Source organism: Cavia porcellus, unplaced genomic scaffold (assembly GCF_034190915.1).
Source record: "Cavia porcellus strain 051 isolate PalLab524CR breed Dunkin Hartley unplaced genomic scaffold, mCavPor4.1 scaffold_5, whole genome shotgun sequence".
Taxonomy (NCBI): domain Eukaryota; kingdom Metazoa; phylum Chordata; class Mammalia; order Rodentia; family Caviidae; genus Cavia; species Cavia porcellus.
In genome coordinates, this window is record NW_026947488.1 from 57,875,998 (window position 1) to 57,890,381 (window position 14,384).

At 35.0% G+C, this 14,384-nt stretch overlaps 1 protein-coding gene across 4 annotated transcripts in view; it reads left to right on the top strand.

Annotated features, from left to right (window-relative positions):
* Positions 1 to 14,384, top strand: part of Dnajc13 (DnaJ heat shock protein family (Hsp40) member C13) — a 132,189-nt gene that overhangs the window by 97,856 nt on the left and 19,949 nt on the right. For all 4 annotated transcript variants that reach the window (XR_010047570.1, XM_063248998.1, XM_063249000.1 and 1 more), the window contains 9 exons: positions 272 to 451; positions 1,010 to 1,177; positions 2,871 to 2,984; positions 4,677 to 4,793; positions 5,937 to 6,114; positions 8,142 to 8,233; positions 9,562 to 9,661; positions 11,495 to 11,569; positions 13,257 to 13,369. Coding sequence is in view for 3 of the 4 variants with exons in the window: in XM_063248998.1 (XP_063105068.1) it covers positions 272 to 451; positions 1,010 to 1,177; positions 2,871 to 2,984; positions 4,677 to 4,793; positions 5,937 to 6,114; positions 8,142 to 8,233; positions 9,562 to 9,661; positions 11,495 to 11,569; positions 13,257 to 13,369 (1,137 nt within the window). In the remaining variant the exon portion in view is untranslated. The remainder of the gene's footprint in view (positions 1 to 271; positions 452 to 1,009; positions 1,178 to 2,870; positions 2,985 to 4,676; positions 4,794 to 5,936; positions 6,115 to 8,141; positions 8,234 to 9,561; positions 9,662 to 11,494; positions 11,570 to 13,256; positions 13,370 to 14,384) is intronic.

The following is a 14,384-nucleotide window of genomic DNA, read 5'->3' on the forward strand; positions in this document are numbered from 1 at the left end:
TTTAAACTAGCCTTGAACTCTTGGCAATCCTTTTGCCTTAGCTTCGCAGGGGCTGAGGTTACAGGCATGTACCACCATGCTCAGCCTTTATTTTACAGGCTTTTGGAGCTATAGGATTCAGATTTATTTAAATTGGGATTGAAAATGTAAGAAAAGATATTTTAACTATTTTGCAATATATAAGATAGCCAGTGTGATATGCATTCATAACCACTTTCTCTTGGGATCATTTCTTTAACCTATACATTAATTCTGTTATTTTTTTCCTCAGGGTATTCCACGAGTGGCTGCCCTTGGAGTAGAGTGTGTCAGTTCTTTTGCTGTGGATTTCTGGCTGCAGACACACCTATTTCAGGCTGGAGTTCTATGGCATTTGCTTGGTTATCTGTTTAATTATGACTACACACTAGAAGAGAGTGGAATTCAAAAAAGTGAAGAAACGAACCAGCAGGTAACTAGCTAATTGCTTTAGTACTGAATTTGAACCCAAACTCAAGTTGTTGCTAATTAGTGGGAAATGAAACTTCAACTGTCCAGAACCAAACTTGGGCTTAAAAAAAATAGAAAGCTAGTAACTAAGTTCATTTAAGCAAGGGAACTTTTAATAGCATATACTGGACATAATTTAATACTTTCTTAATTATTTAGTCAACTTTATGAGGGCTAGTTTCTACAAACACTTGATTTAGTAGACATTCTTTTTGTCTCACATTTCCTTGTTCCATGTTGTCTGCATGCATCATTAGCAGGCAAATGCACCTACCTCTCCCCTACTACCCATGCTACTTCTAAATGTGATAATGTAAGATGTCACATTGGGAATAAGTAAGTACATAGCTTTAATGACTTTTCCTATTAGTAAAAAATACTAAGCTTTCTGATAGCAATTTGAGGCTCTCATACCTGTCCTTTCTTAAAAATACTCCATACAGTTTTGGTTTCATAAAGTTAATACATTATCTATGTGAGATAATAGATGTACTTTAATGTCTTAATTTTTTTATAATAGGAAGTGGCTAACAGCCTTGCCAAACTAAGTGTCCACGCTCTAAGTCGCCTTGGAGGGTATTTGTGTAAAGATGAAAGCACCCCCGAAAATCCAACTGTGAGAAAAAGTCTAGCTGGCCTGCTGACACCCTATGTTGCTAGAAAACTTGCTGTGGCTAGCTCTACTGAGGTATGTACTACAGAAGTAGCCTGAGTTTTGATGAGTGGTGCAGGAGCCTCTAACAAGTAAAAACACAATAATACTGATCACTCCAGGGGAACCTGAACATTAAAAATAACTTGCTTGTTATTCAGCCAAGAAATTCAGTTTAATTGTAGGTCAGTGCTCATGATAATATCTCTTCAAATTTAGCCTTCTCATGGGTTAATTAGTCTCATGTTTTTCAGCTATGAGCCCCACTGCATTTTTTAACAATTTTAAGGCAGGAAGGGACAGGACAAGAAAGTGTCCATGGAACGATGCTTCACAGAGTACTAGAAGTCAAAAGACTGAGCCTGGTTCTGCTTTTCTGGTGGTTGTTTTCTCTTTTTTCTTTTCTTCCCCTCCCCTCCTTACTGCAAAACGACATACTTATACTCTCCAAAAATACCTGGAGTTAATGTTGGTGCTTAATTCCTAGAGCCCTAAAAATTTTACAGTATTTCAGAATTAAATCTTAGTAAAGCTATATATGGATTTAATAAGATGCTTAACTGCCTGGTCTTGAAGTATTATGATTTTCCTAACCATATTTTTTTAAGTCATTTTACTTAACTAGTCTTTCACCTTTTGAAAAATGGATTGGACAGCTTTGTATAAGATGGAAGCTGTACTCCCCTCTCTCTTCTCTTCCTAGTTTATGGCTCTGTAAATGGAAAATATAAAAGAATCTCATTCAGACATTTAAGAAGTGTCAGACATTTAATGTTCTGGAGTGCTAAAAAAGGGGAAGCTTATTGGATGGCTGAGCAGTCATTGTCTGTGTCTTAGAATCCTTAGTGCATCCTTGAGTTACGTTCTGGCCAAGAAATCCGGAACCACCTTTCTCTCCATAAGTTTTATTCTTCTTTATAGGGATTTGTTTCATAAAGATTTAGATTTTGTTTATTTGAAATATATCTGTGTAATATGAATACATTCAAAATATGGTGTCATTTTTAACAAGTAGTTACTGAGCACTTATTACATGAAATACTGAATTTTCACCTTGGCAGAACAGATGTTAAGAATTATGAAATCAAACTCACATTTTACTTTGTTTTCTTTCTTTCTTTCTTTTTTTTTTTGGAGGACACATCCTATTATGATATTGTTCATGTAAAGTTAAGTAATATTTACAAAATAAAAATGGTTGGCTATATCCATGGACATATCTAGCATATTACACAAATGAATGAATATTTTGACAGTTACACTTGTAATGAATAATTGGTCACAGATTCTAATAAAAAAAGTACCTCAGTCTGAACTATAAGCGGCATGTTGAGAAAGATGCTCAGTTCACAGGGCTGTGTCTGGTGGACAGTGGCCATGCTGGGTCATGGGTTTCAGGATCCACTCTGATCTAAGACACAAGCTGGCCCTGCAGAAGCTATATGCGTGATCTGTCTGGTCCTTAAGTTTCTACTGTATACTTAGTCTCACCTTTTAATCCTAGTTTCACCACTTACTAGTTGTGAAACCTGTGACAAATAATTTGATACAGTTTTGCTTTTCTCAAATACAAAATGGATGATGTCAACAAACTTGTTAGAATTACTTATTAAAACCCATTATACTTAAGGTACCTATTACAGTTCTTGGTATACAGTAAACATTTGAAACAAATGACAATGTTCATCATTTTTTCAATGTTACAATATAGTACTATTCTGTTTCCTAGATTTTAAAGATGCTTAACAGCAACACAGAAAACCCCTACTTGATATGGAACAATTCTACGAGAGCAGAACTACTTGAATTTCTTGAGTCACAGCAAGAAAACATGATTAAAAAAGTATGTTACTGTTTTATAAATTTCTCGCATAACTTATTCTGAGGGACTCTGGAAATGTGATAGTACTGATGAATTTGATAAGTCAACATCATTTTGCTACTTGCTAGCTCATTTACGAAGTGTGCCATTGAAATTTTTTTTTATTAGTATGTGTTTGCAGTACATAATTATTACCTTAATCGTGAGAAGTTGGTGCATGTACTTAACACATCTTAATTCATTTTACATTCCTATTCCTCTTCTACTTTTCCTCTATCTCATAGTATAGTGTATGATAATACAGAATTATACATTAGGAGTTTTTGGTTGTTACTACTTACATACAAGTATCTTTTATTTAATTAGTTTTTCTACCAAGAACCCTTATTATAATTGCTCGCTTGAATCTCTAGTAAATAAAGTTGTTTTACAATACCAAAATTAAAAATTTCTCCTACTCTGCCACCTTCTAGTTGTAAAACTATTAAACCATGGGGAAATAGGCTAGGAGATTAAGAGGAAAGCTTAGATAACCCATTCACCACATGGCTGGCTCTGTGGTTAAGTATTTGCGGTTAGAAGGTAGTGACATTTGTAGCTTTAAATTTTATTAGAGTTATTACAGTTACATGCTGAATTATTCACAATTGTTTTTTGACCATAAAGAATTCTGTAGATAAAATTTTTAATTATAGACCTTGAGAAAGCAAGCTTTACATCTTTACATATCCTGTACTAGTTAGTAACATCTCTTTCTTTAGCACTTCACTTACATTCTTTTACATGTTATTTTATACAACCTAATTCCTTATGAATGCAGTGAAATCTTCATGGGAATTATGTTTTCTCCTGTTCCTCTTTTCTTTCTCCTTTTCCGTAAATGTGAATAGTTCTTGGGTTTTTTTTTTTTCTTCTTTTTTTTTTCAGGTAGTACAGTACTCCTGTCTCTTTATTCATAAATCTATTTTCTAACACTTTAAAATTTTTTATTTTTGGTCTTTTTGTGACAGGGTTTTACTATGCCAATTAGGCTGGGATTGAACTCACTTTGTAGCCCAGGCTGCCCTTAAACTCACAGCAATCCTTCTGCCTCAGCCTCCCCAGTGCTGGGATTATCATGAGCATATTTTTTTAAACCCAGTTCAGATGTGCTCAGTACTTGCTGTACCCTTCTGTGGCTTACTCGGCTAAATGTATGCTGAGTGGAATGGAAAGCATAACGGGTCAGAATTGGTCTACAGAGCCTGATTTAAGATATTCTGTTGTCTTACCTCTGTGATCTCTTAGAATTTTAAAATGAATTTTAATATTAATCTTTGGAGTAAAATGTTTTAACTATATACTTATTCCAGAGTCATACTACTGTGTGTAACTGTTAACATTGCATTGTGGGCTGTCATATATCCCACCACAGTTACTGATATATTGTTATTAAACTGAACAGGATAGGTTTACACACCTGCATTAATTACTCTTACTTACCTGTTGAAACATTTTTTAATAGAAATTTTTTGAGGGGGAAGGGTGCTGTTGAGATAGAGACTGGTTTTATAGTGCAGGCTGGCCTTGAACTCACTGTGTACCTCAGGCTGGCCTCATACTCAAGGCAGTCCTCCTGCCTTAGTGTCCTGAGTTCTGGGATTATAGACATGTGTCACCACACGCAGCAGACACTTAATTACTTGTAACAGTCTCTTTTCATTTTTTTAAAAGGGAGATTGTGACAAAACCTATGGATCAGAATTTGTCTACAGTGATCATGCCAAAGAACTCATTGTGGGAGAGATTTTTGTTAGGGTGTATAATGAAGTTCCTACTTTCCAGTTAGAGGTAAACTTTTAATTTTGTCTAATGCTGTGGATTATTTGCTTCTGAAAGATAGTAGTTTGTATACATTGTATATATTGAAATCATAGTTCTCTGCTGAATACTTTATAAATTAACCTGGATAAGCATGTAATCATTTGACCATCGATAGTTTATGATCCTTAAAATTGTTTAAGATTTGAATTTGTGAAATTCATGAATAAGAAGTTACCTCTTGCTTGTATTGTTGCTTGTATTTTATGTATAATGCTCCTGTTGGTGTCAGATACACAATTTCAACTCTTTCAGTGTTCTGTATCATGCACCATGTGGAATATCAGACCATAGGTGGAAGGCTTTCTATGGCCAGTTATTTTAAAAAAAAAAAAGAAGAAGAAGAAGAAAAAACAGGTTGTAAGCAAAAGAAGAGTTCATTTTGTTTTGTTTTGTTTTTAGAAAATGACTGAGATTTCGTCAGATCATCTCATATAATGATTCCTAACTTCTTCCAGAAGCAAATGAGGCTTTTTTGTTGTTGTTGCTTTGGGTTTTTGTTTTCTTTTTTTCCCCTAATCCCTAGAAATGATGTATAAACACCCCTCTTCCTGGTAAATGGCAAAGAAAGTGTGGTGGTTGACTGCTTTGGAAAAAGAGAAGAATTGAGGACTTACTTTAGAATTTGCTTTTGGAAAAAAAGAAATTTACTAAGTCATAATGTGCATTACTTATTTCAGAAAAAAATGTTGTAAGCAGCTATTAAACAGAATGGGTGATTTATGAAATCACTTTGAGAACTCTCCTTTGAGTTTATATTCTATATGTAGAATTTTTTATTATAAAAACATATCCAGAATGTAGCAATCACTGAATCTGCTAACATTTAACTTTGATTGGTAAAGGTAAACTGTGCTGTAATCTTAGAATTATCATATTGAGGAACTGCTGGAAATTTATAAGATCTCGTAAAACTAAGAAACACTTTTTAATGCAGTCGAGTTTGTTTTCTGTTTCTCTTCCTTTAATGCATAGGTGCATTTTTGTGTCTGTATAATGTTACCATGTTTATTCACTTTCATAGTTTGAAGTTTTTTCTTTGGCTGTAAAGTCTTCCTAATAGGTTATTTTTGAGCAGGTATGTGTTTTTAAACATTTGTCTGCTTGACTTAGGTTCCAAAAGTATTTGCTGCAAGTCTGTTGGATTTCATAGGCTCTCAGGCCCAGTACCTGCACACATTCATGGCCATCACACATGCCGCGAAAGTGGAATCAGAGCAACATGGAGACCGCTTGCCAAGAGTAGAGATGGCTTTGGAGGCTCTGAGAAATGTCATTAAATATAACCCAGGTAATCTAAGACCCTTGCAACAGAAGGGCCCTAAAAATTCCAGTTTTCCTGTTACCATGGAAACTCGGGGACAATTATATTTGGCTATAGTATCATACTTGATGCACTATTAAGGAGGGAATGACCATATGATGTTTTCCACCTGTAAATAACAGGGTGGAGGAGAGGTCAAGGCACTATTTTTAAAAGTATAGCTTTGAAAGAAAATGATTCTGACTCAATTAAAAAGTCAGAATAATTTGATAAATTTCACACTGATGACATAAATTGGCATATGAAGTATAACTGCTTGCATTAGATTCATTTATTAGGTTCTATTTTTTGCCTTTTCTCTGATCCCTAACAGTGCTGTGCCTATAGGTCAGTGGTGGCGAACCTATCGCATGCATGCCACAGCTGGCTGTTCTCACTGAAACATCTAAAAGGTTCGCCATCACCAATACAGGTATTGTACTCATGCTTTTGAAAAATTACCTAAAGTTTTTTGTGTTTGAATTAAAATCAGAATAATAGAGAGCATTCCGTCTCTTAAACATTTTTAAGAAAACTTTTCCAAAACTGTTTCTGTCTTGAATGGCTCTAGGGAGATGGAGGAGTAAGATTCTAAAAGTTTCTTCTAATTTTGATGAGTGTAATTTGATAAGCACAGAACGTAAAAGTTAAAACAATACAACTGACATTTAAATTGCGTAAAAATGCCTTATCTTTTATTTATTTATTTATTTATTTATTGTTTTTTACCTTTTTATCGGTACCAGGGATCGAACTCATGACTGCCTGCTTGCAAGGCAGGTGCTTATGCCGCTGAGCTAAATCCCCAGCCCCTAAAAATGCCTTATCTTTTTAAGTGACATTTAATTTATTTACATTGTATGTCAGAGATTTATTTACTTAGAAAAATTATGTGTGAAAGTACTGTATTTTGACTTTGATTATTGTCAAAAAGTTATCAGTATGATAATGCTGATTACTCATTCACACAACATGTACATAGGAATGTTACTATACAAGTCTTAAAAGTCCAAACAAAATTTGATTTTTTTTTTTTTTTTTTGGTTGGGAGTTGGCATACAGAGTTGTGCATCAGGTATGAAAGAAACTGTAGCAAAACAAAAACTTGGATTTGGAACTTGTAAAACTTAAAGAGGGAGTTCATATATTAGGATTACATGTGCCCTTTTAACTTACAAGTTTGGTTTGTGTGTCATTGATACATTTATGACATTTCATATACATTAAATTGGCTTGAAAATGGTTGAAGTATAACATACTTACAGAATATTTTTATAGTCTAAATTGAAGGCATCTTAGTCTTGAAAAGACTACAGATTACACTTTGTATTTTAGTGCCATATGGCAGAAGAAAGTGTGTACTGAATAAAACCTTACTGTTTAATGTTTTTAATTTATTTACAATAAAATGGTAATAGGTGCATAGGATTAGGAGCTGAAGTGGGTAGGAATGGAAATACCATTTTTATTTCATGTACTTTCACAAAGCATTCTTTGTATGTCCACATCAGTTTGTAATGTAGTCTGCAAGTAGCAGAGTTCCAGATCAATCTTACTTAAAGACTAAATGATGTCGGACTCTCCCAAAATATAATTAACTTGAATGGGGTAGCACTAAGGTCTACAGATAAGGAGTAGAAATACCTCCTTCCATTTTAGAATTTTAAATTGTATTTAAATTTTTTTTTATTTTTTTATTTTTTATTTTTTTTGGTATGGGAATCGAACTTGGGACTTTGTGTTTGTCAGGCAGGTGCTTATATCTCGAGCCCTAAGGACTGTTTAAGAAATGTCTTGTTTTTTGCCTTCATGCTAGTGAGAGGGAAATGAAACCAAGATAAACTAAGAAACTCCTATATTTTACTTTCTTGTCTATTAAGATCTAATTCATAGTCCAGGTTGTAAGTGCTTAGAAAGAGTTATCAAAATTCCATAATTGACAGTAAACAACACTTTTATAAAAACCTGTAATGTAGATTATCTCTGGAAAATAAAATAACCATTTTGTTTCCTAGGCTCTGAGAGTGAGTGCATTGGTCACTTTAAGTTAATATTTTCTCTTCTCCGAGTCCATGGAGCTGGTCAAGTGCAGCAGTTGGCTTTAGAGGTAAAAGTATTTTTACCAAGGAATAGTAAGGTTTTTACTACATTGTATGATTTGAGCCTTGATTAGAAGTTGAATGGATGTATTCTTAGTTTTTATTTCATCAAGGAAGCCAGATTGGTAGGTTTTTTAAAAATTATTTTAATATAATTTGGATATGCAAATGTTGCATAGTGTCTTTTAAGGTGATTCCTTTGTGGTCACTATCTGCCATACATCAGGGCTTGGGGTACAGTGTATCGTGTCATGTTGTGTGAGTTAAGAAGTAGGCTTCCTGGAGAAACTTTGAAGGTACAGATTAGCCAGACAAGGACTCACATTGAGGTCAGAGCACTCTGCTGGCTATGCATTGTGGGCTGTGTTCCAGAGACTTGGTGCTGCCCTCACTCTCTCCCTTCTTAAAGATGATGTGTAGGGGCAGCCTTTTTGATGAGAGTTACAGAGACTGGTGTGTTGCTGTTTTTAAGAGTTACCTAGGAAAGCCAGCTGCCCAAACCCACTGCGTCTTAAGGGTACAGAGGAAGTTGAACGTTCCATTGAACACAGTCTGGGTGCAGCATTAACTCTAACAGAAGCAAGGAGTTCCTGGGCACAGGTAGCCCATTTTCTAGGCCACCCAGAGTGAGCTCTCACAGTCATTTTTCATATGATCTTGCTCATTGTAACACAGAGTTTGTTACAAAAAGTGTCACTCCAGGAGTGGATACAGGATTGACTTACGAGGATTTGTGTAATGTTCCCTTAGATTACCTTTTGGCTTAAAGCACATTTTAATAGAATGGTCATAAACTGGCTAGAAAGCTTAACAAGCATGTACTTTTAATAGAAAAGCAAGTATCTTCTAACTTAAATATTATTAAATCTAGAAAACATTGCTGTTAGATGCTGAACATGATTTATTAAGTGATGCTGATCTTTAGATTTGTATTTTAAAAGCTTGACTTGAGACATTATCCTCTTTAAAAGAAAAACATACTTCTTTATGATGGAAAGATTTAATCTGTTCCGCCAGGTGCTAAAAACATACTTTCTTCCTGTAAAAACAAAATTACAATAATAAGGGCCATTAGCTTTCTGATTTCCCCATCCAAAATCTGTGGTTGGAAATAGCTCTGAATGTGTACTGGTACTAGACTGAAAGTTTTTTATAAGCCTCAGGGTATTACTTCTTAAAAGATCAAAGATGATCTTTCAAAATTACACTCTTGTCTAATAATTAAGTATTTTGTTCTCAAACATTTTCCTCACTTCAGAAAAGTTTGTATTCCTTAACATGATGAAGATCTAAAATTATTTCCAAAACGTTTAACATCTTGTTGCTTAATTTTCAGGTTGTGAACATAGTGACATCTAATCAAGACTGTGTGAACAATATTGCAGAGTCGATGGTTTTATCCAGTTTATTGGCCCTTCTGCATTCATTGCCATCAAGTGGGTATATTCACAAATGGAATTTAGGAAAGTAAAGCGTAAACAGTCCATGAGTGGGGCTGTCTTGTAGTTGATGTAAAACGTTAGACAAATGTCAGCCATGTTTAGTTTTGGAATATTTAAAGCAATATTCTTTACACAAGATTTGTCTTAACTATATTTTATATAAATTAATAAAATGATCTTACACTTCCCTAATAAAAGTGCAAACTTGAGGGTGAAAAGTGTACCAGTAGAATAAAGAAGTTTTTGTTGAGTATAATAATTACACATAAATAATTGGGAGTTATTATTTATTTAAAAAACAGTTCTTAGATGCTAGAAAATGTGAAAGCTTACCAGGTACTACATTTATAAATCAATCCTGAGTACTTTGTCTTTCATTAATTTGATACTGATAAGAGACTCTCACCACCATGATGATTAAAAAACGTACAAGCCTGATTTCTTAAATTCAGCTTGCACTGATGCAGGTTCTGTATGATTGTCTGGTATAATAATAGATTGTTGCATTAGGACCAGTCTTGAGGTTGTTCTTCAAAAGCAAGATTATTGAGTTTGTCAGGCAATCACAATACAACTCTAACCTTATCACTCAGCACTAAAATATATTGCTCAGTTGACTTTGCTAAGCTTTGGATACCATGTGTCTGTTCATCTTGAAAATAGGGCTGTGTTCTTACTCATCTTCCCAGTGCCTTGCACATATTTGGCATTTCCTTATGTTCAGCAAATTTAGTGGAGTTTAGTTTCATTGAGTAATTTTTTTCTCTTGATATATTTGAAATATCACTATAACATACCAACTATGAAGTCATTTGTAAATTATTTTTATCATACCTATAAACATGGCTTTTCTTTATTAGTTTTCAGTAATTTGGCTGGAGATTTAGCTCATCGGCATAAGTGCCTGCCTTGCAAGTAGGCAGTCGTGAGTTTGATCCCCGGTACCGATAAAAAGGAAAAAAGACAAAAAAAAAAAAAAAAAGCAAAACTAAACTGGTTCGTAAAGTAAAAACTGTTACAGAAATCATAGCTTGAAAGTGAAAATCTACCTCACTAGTATAGTACAGTCATTGTTTTAATTTTACAAGTAAAAAAGCTGATGCCAATTCTCCTGTTGTTTATAATTTAAATTAAGTTTTCTATCTTACACTGTTCACTAAGGGAACATTATTGTGTTAGTCTTAGCCTAGTACTTTGCAGCCTGTCTTTGCCAATTCTTTATTCCTTTGGGCTGCTGTCTGACACTGTTCACTAAGGGAACATTATTGTGTTAGTCTTAGCCTAGTACTTTGCAGCCTGTCTTTGCCAATTCTTTATTCCTTTGGGCTGCTGTCTGTCATAACCTTTTGACTCTGTAAATGCAAAGTCCAAGAGTCCAGATATTACCTGGCAGCGACTAGGTGAGATGTGCACAGCTTGTCCAAAAAAATAGTATTAGGTCCTAAAATTGCTACTCTCTGCTTGTTTCCCTAAGTCCACACTCATAACTAGGTAAAATCTTAGATGCCTAGTAGGTGCCTTCTGGGTGTTAGGAAGGAAGGCGAGTCTGAGTGTGTAATAAGCAGTGAAGAAGAAGATGAGATAGCATTGTGGTAATGAGGATGGGCTGTCCCATTCATTACCTGTGAAACCTTGGTCTGGGTAAACTGCACCTCAGCTGCTTCACTCATAATAGCCGTGATTATAGTGCTTGCTGTGCTAGTTATTGTACAGGCTAAATGTGATACCCTTGGTAGGACATCTAGGTAAGAGCGTGCCTCAGATTTGATGCCCAGTAGATACAAGTGAATGGGTTGATGTATTCCTTGCAATATTTTTACTCTGCAGGTCGGCAGCTTGTACTGGAAACTCTTTATGCTTTGGCATCAAGTACAAAAATAATCAAAGAGGCGATGGCAAAAGGTAATGTAGAGTTCTTACTGGGTCATGTTCATTATGATAAGGTGTATTTTTAGCTGCTTTGTAGTTTAATAAACTAGAAGAATGCTCTGAAAGTCTTGTAGGTAAAACAGTTAAGCTGATAATCTGCATTGTGGTATATTGCTATAGTCCTAGTTTTCAGTGGCTTAGGAAGGAAGATTCTATAATACTAGAAGGTCAAGGCCAGCCTGCGTCATTAAAAAAAAAAAATCAAACACTAAAAATTAGACCCATGTCTGTCATTATGCACTAACCTAAAATAAATGAATCAAAAATCTAGCTACTAAAACAGAAACACTAAATCTGCTGGAGTAGAGAATAGCTAGAACTCTTGAAGACAGAGCTGTAGGCAAAGATTTCATGAACAAAACCCCAATTCTACAGGAAAGAATCAGCATTACATTCAACACTACAAAGAATCAACAGCTGGGATCTCATCTTCCTAAAAAGTATTTGCACAGCAGAAGAAATCACCCAATTGAAAAGGCAACCCACAAAGTGGAAAAAAATCTTAGCCAGTTGTTCTTCAAAGGATTAATATCTAGAGCATACAAAGAATTGAAAAAAATCAGACCCCACTTGCAAATTTAAAGACCCGATCCAAAAATGGGCATCTCCAGTGAATACATCTTCTCAGATGAAGAAATACAAATGGCAAATAAATATATGAAAAAATGTTCAGCATCACTGATAATTCTAGATACGCAAATTAAAACAACACTGAGATTCCATCTCACCCCAGCCAATGTTATTAGGAAATCAACCAATAACAAATACTTCCAAGTGCTTTGGGAAAAGGAATTCTTCTCCACTGCTAGTGAGAGTAAACTGGTGCAAGCCCTGTGAAAATTAGTGTGGAGATTCCTCAAAAAAACTGCGATTAGAGATCTCATTTGACCCAGCTATTCCCCTTCTTGGTATCTTTTCAAAAGAATTAAAAACATACCACAGCAATGTTTGTGCACCTATATTTTAAGTGGCACAGTTTGTAGTAACTAAATCTTGGAAACAAGCCAAATGCCCGTCAACCAAGGCTTGGATTTTTAAAATGTGATTTTTTTTTTTAAATCACAGTTGAGTACTACTAAGACATAAAGAAGGGTAAACTTTGAGATATTTCCAGCTAAATGGATGAAACTTGAGGTTTTTACTCTTAAGTAAAATGAATTGGACCCACATCACTCTCTGGTGTGAGAAACTGAAAGTATAAATAAGAATCAGAATGTCTTATTAGATATTGTGAAATCAAAGCAAATTGTTCAAAAGAAAAGAGAACAGCATGGGGAGGAAAAGAAAAGAGAAAATGGAAGGAGGGGAAGAGGGGTTAAAAGGAGCGGAGGGAAGTGAGGGAAAAGAGAAACTAAGATGCATTATGTACATATAGAAGTTCCCTATGATGAATATGATGATTATATTTATCTAAATTATACTAATAAACTAAAAAAAATCTACCAGGTATAATGGTACATCCCTGTAGACCCACCACTTGGAATTATGAGGCAGGGGGATCACCACAGGTTCAAGGCCAGCCTGAATTACATTGTAAGAGCCTATTTCCAAGGAAAAAGAAATCTAAGTACAGTGATTTGAAATAAGATTGAAGGAAAGTCATATTCTCTACATATAACATAAACGCTAGTTGGTTTCTTTGTTGTTTTTTGCTTCTTAGGAGCTTTGATTTATTTATTGGATATGTTCTGCAACTCAACACATCCGCAGGTTCGAACCCAGACAGCAGAACTTTTTGCCAAAATGACAGCAGATAAACTAATAGGTCCAAAGGTGAGCACAAAATAAGTTTTTAGAGGAAAATTAATTATTAAAATCCTGTTACTTTGATACTCATTTCATGAGGTTTGACAATTTTATGAGTTCATTTGAAATGGTTCACATAAGAACATGATTTGATGTGGAAGTCAGATTACTGTACATGAAGTTGTTGCTGTATATTACCGTATGAGAAAACTAATTAGGAAAGCCTGCACCAGAATTGAGGAGTCTTAGGAGTGTGTTGAAAGTGATAATAAATTGTTCACCTCACTTGAAAAGAGATCAGAAACATATTTAGGTTACCACAGAAGGTAGGTTAGACATACACACTGAGGATTGTCTTTTGGAAATGGCTAATGAAGGAGATGATGATCCGTGTCTTTTATATTCTATACCTGATTTAGTAAAGATATGATACCCACATGAAGTGAGGCCGTATGGTAGTGGCACCTCTGCCTTTCCACTCTATAGGGAGATCCTTAATTCTAAATTTAGAGATTGTCACATGAGATATGGGACCATAGTCCAGGTGGGGAGCCAGAAACCTATTAGAACAGTTACTCGACTTTGTGCTTGCCAGGCAGGCGCTAGACTGCTGAGCTATGTCTCCAGCCCTAGAACAATTATTTTTGAGTAAGATTTCATTCAGACACAGATGTAATCACAGTCCTCTGTCCTGTTATTAAATCAAATTCACAGAAGTAGTGCTTACCAAAGTACTCTGCCAGCATAGCAAGCAACTACTCAGATATGGAGGAAGTTGTGAAGTAAATGCCCTTGAGCCCTATTCCCCAGAAATGGATTCAATAAATCTGAAGTGTGGAACCCAGGTATTTGCATTCTTGACTCCCTTTCCACATGATTGTTTTGGAGCCTGGTCTGGTGTTTGTGAATAATTGCTAAATGAGCCTACAGAAGTATTTTGAATGCAAGAGAAGCTATAGGCAACTGACCTCATCTAAAGCCAAAGGTGGCTTCTCTTTACAACCATATAAGGTTAAGTTTGAAAAAAAGTTCAAGGCAAATA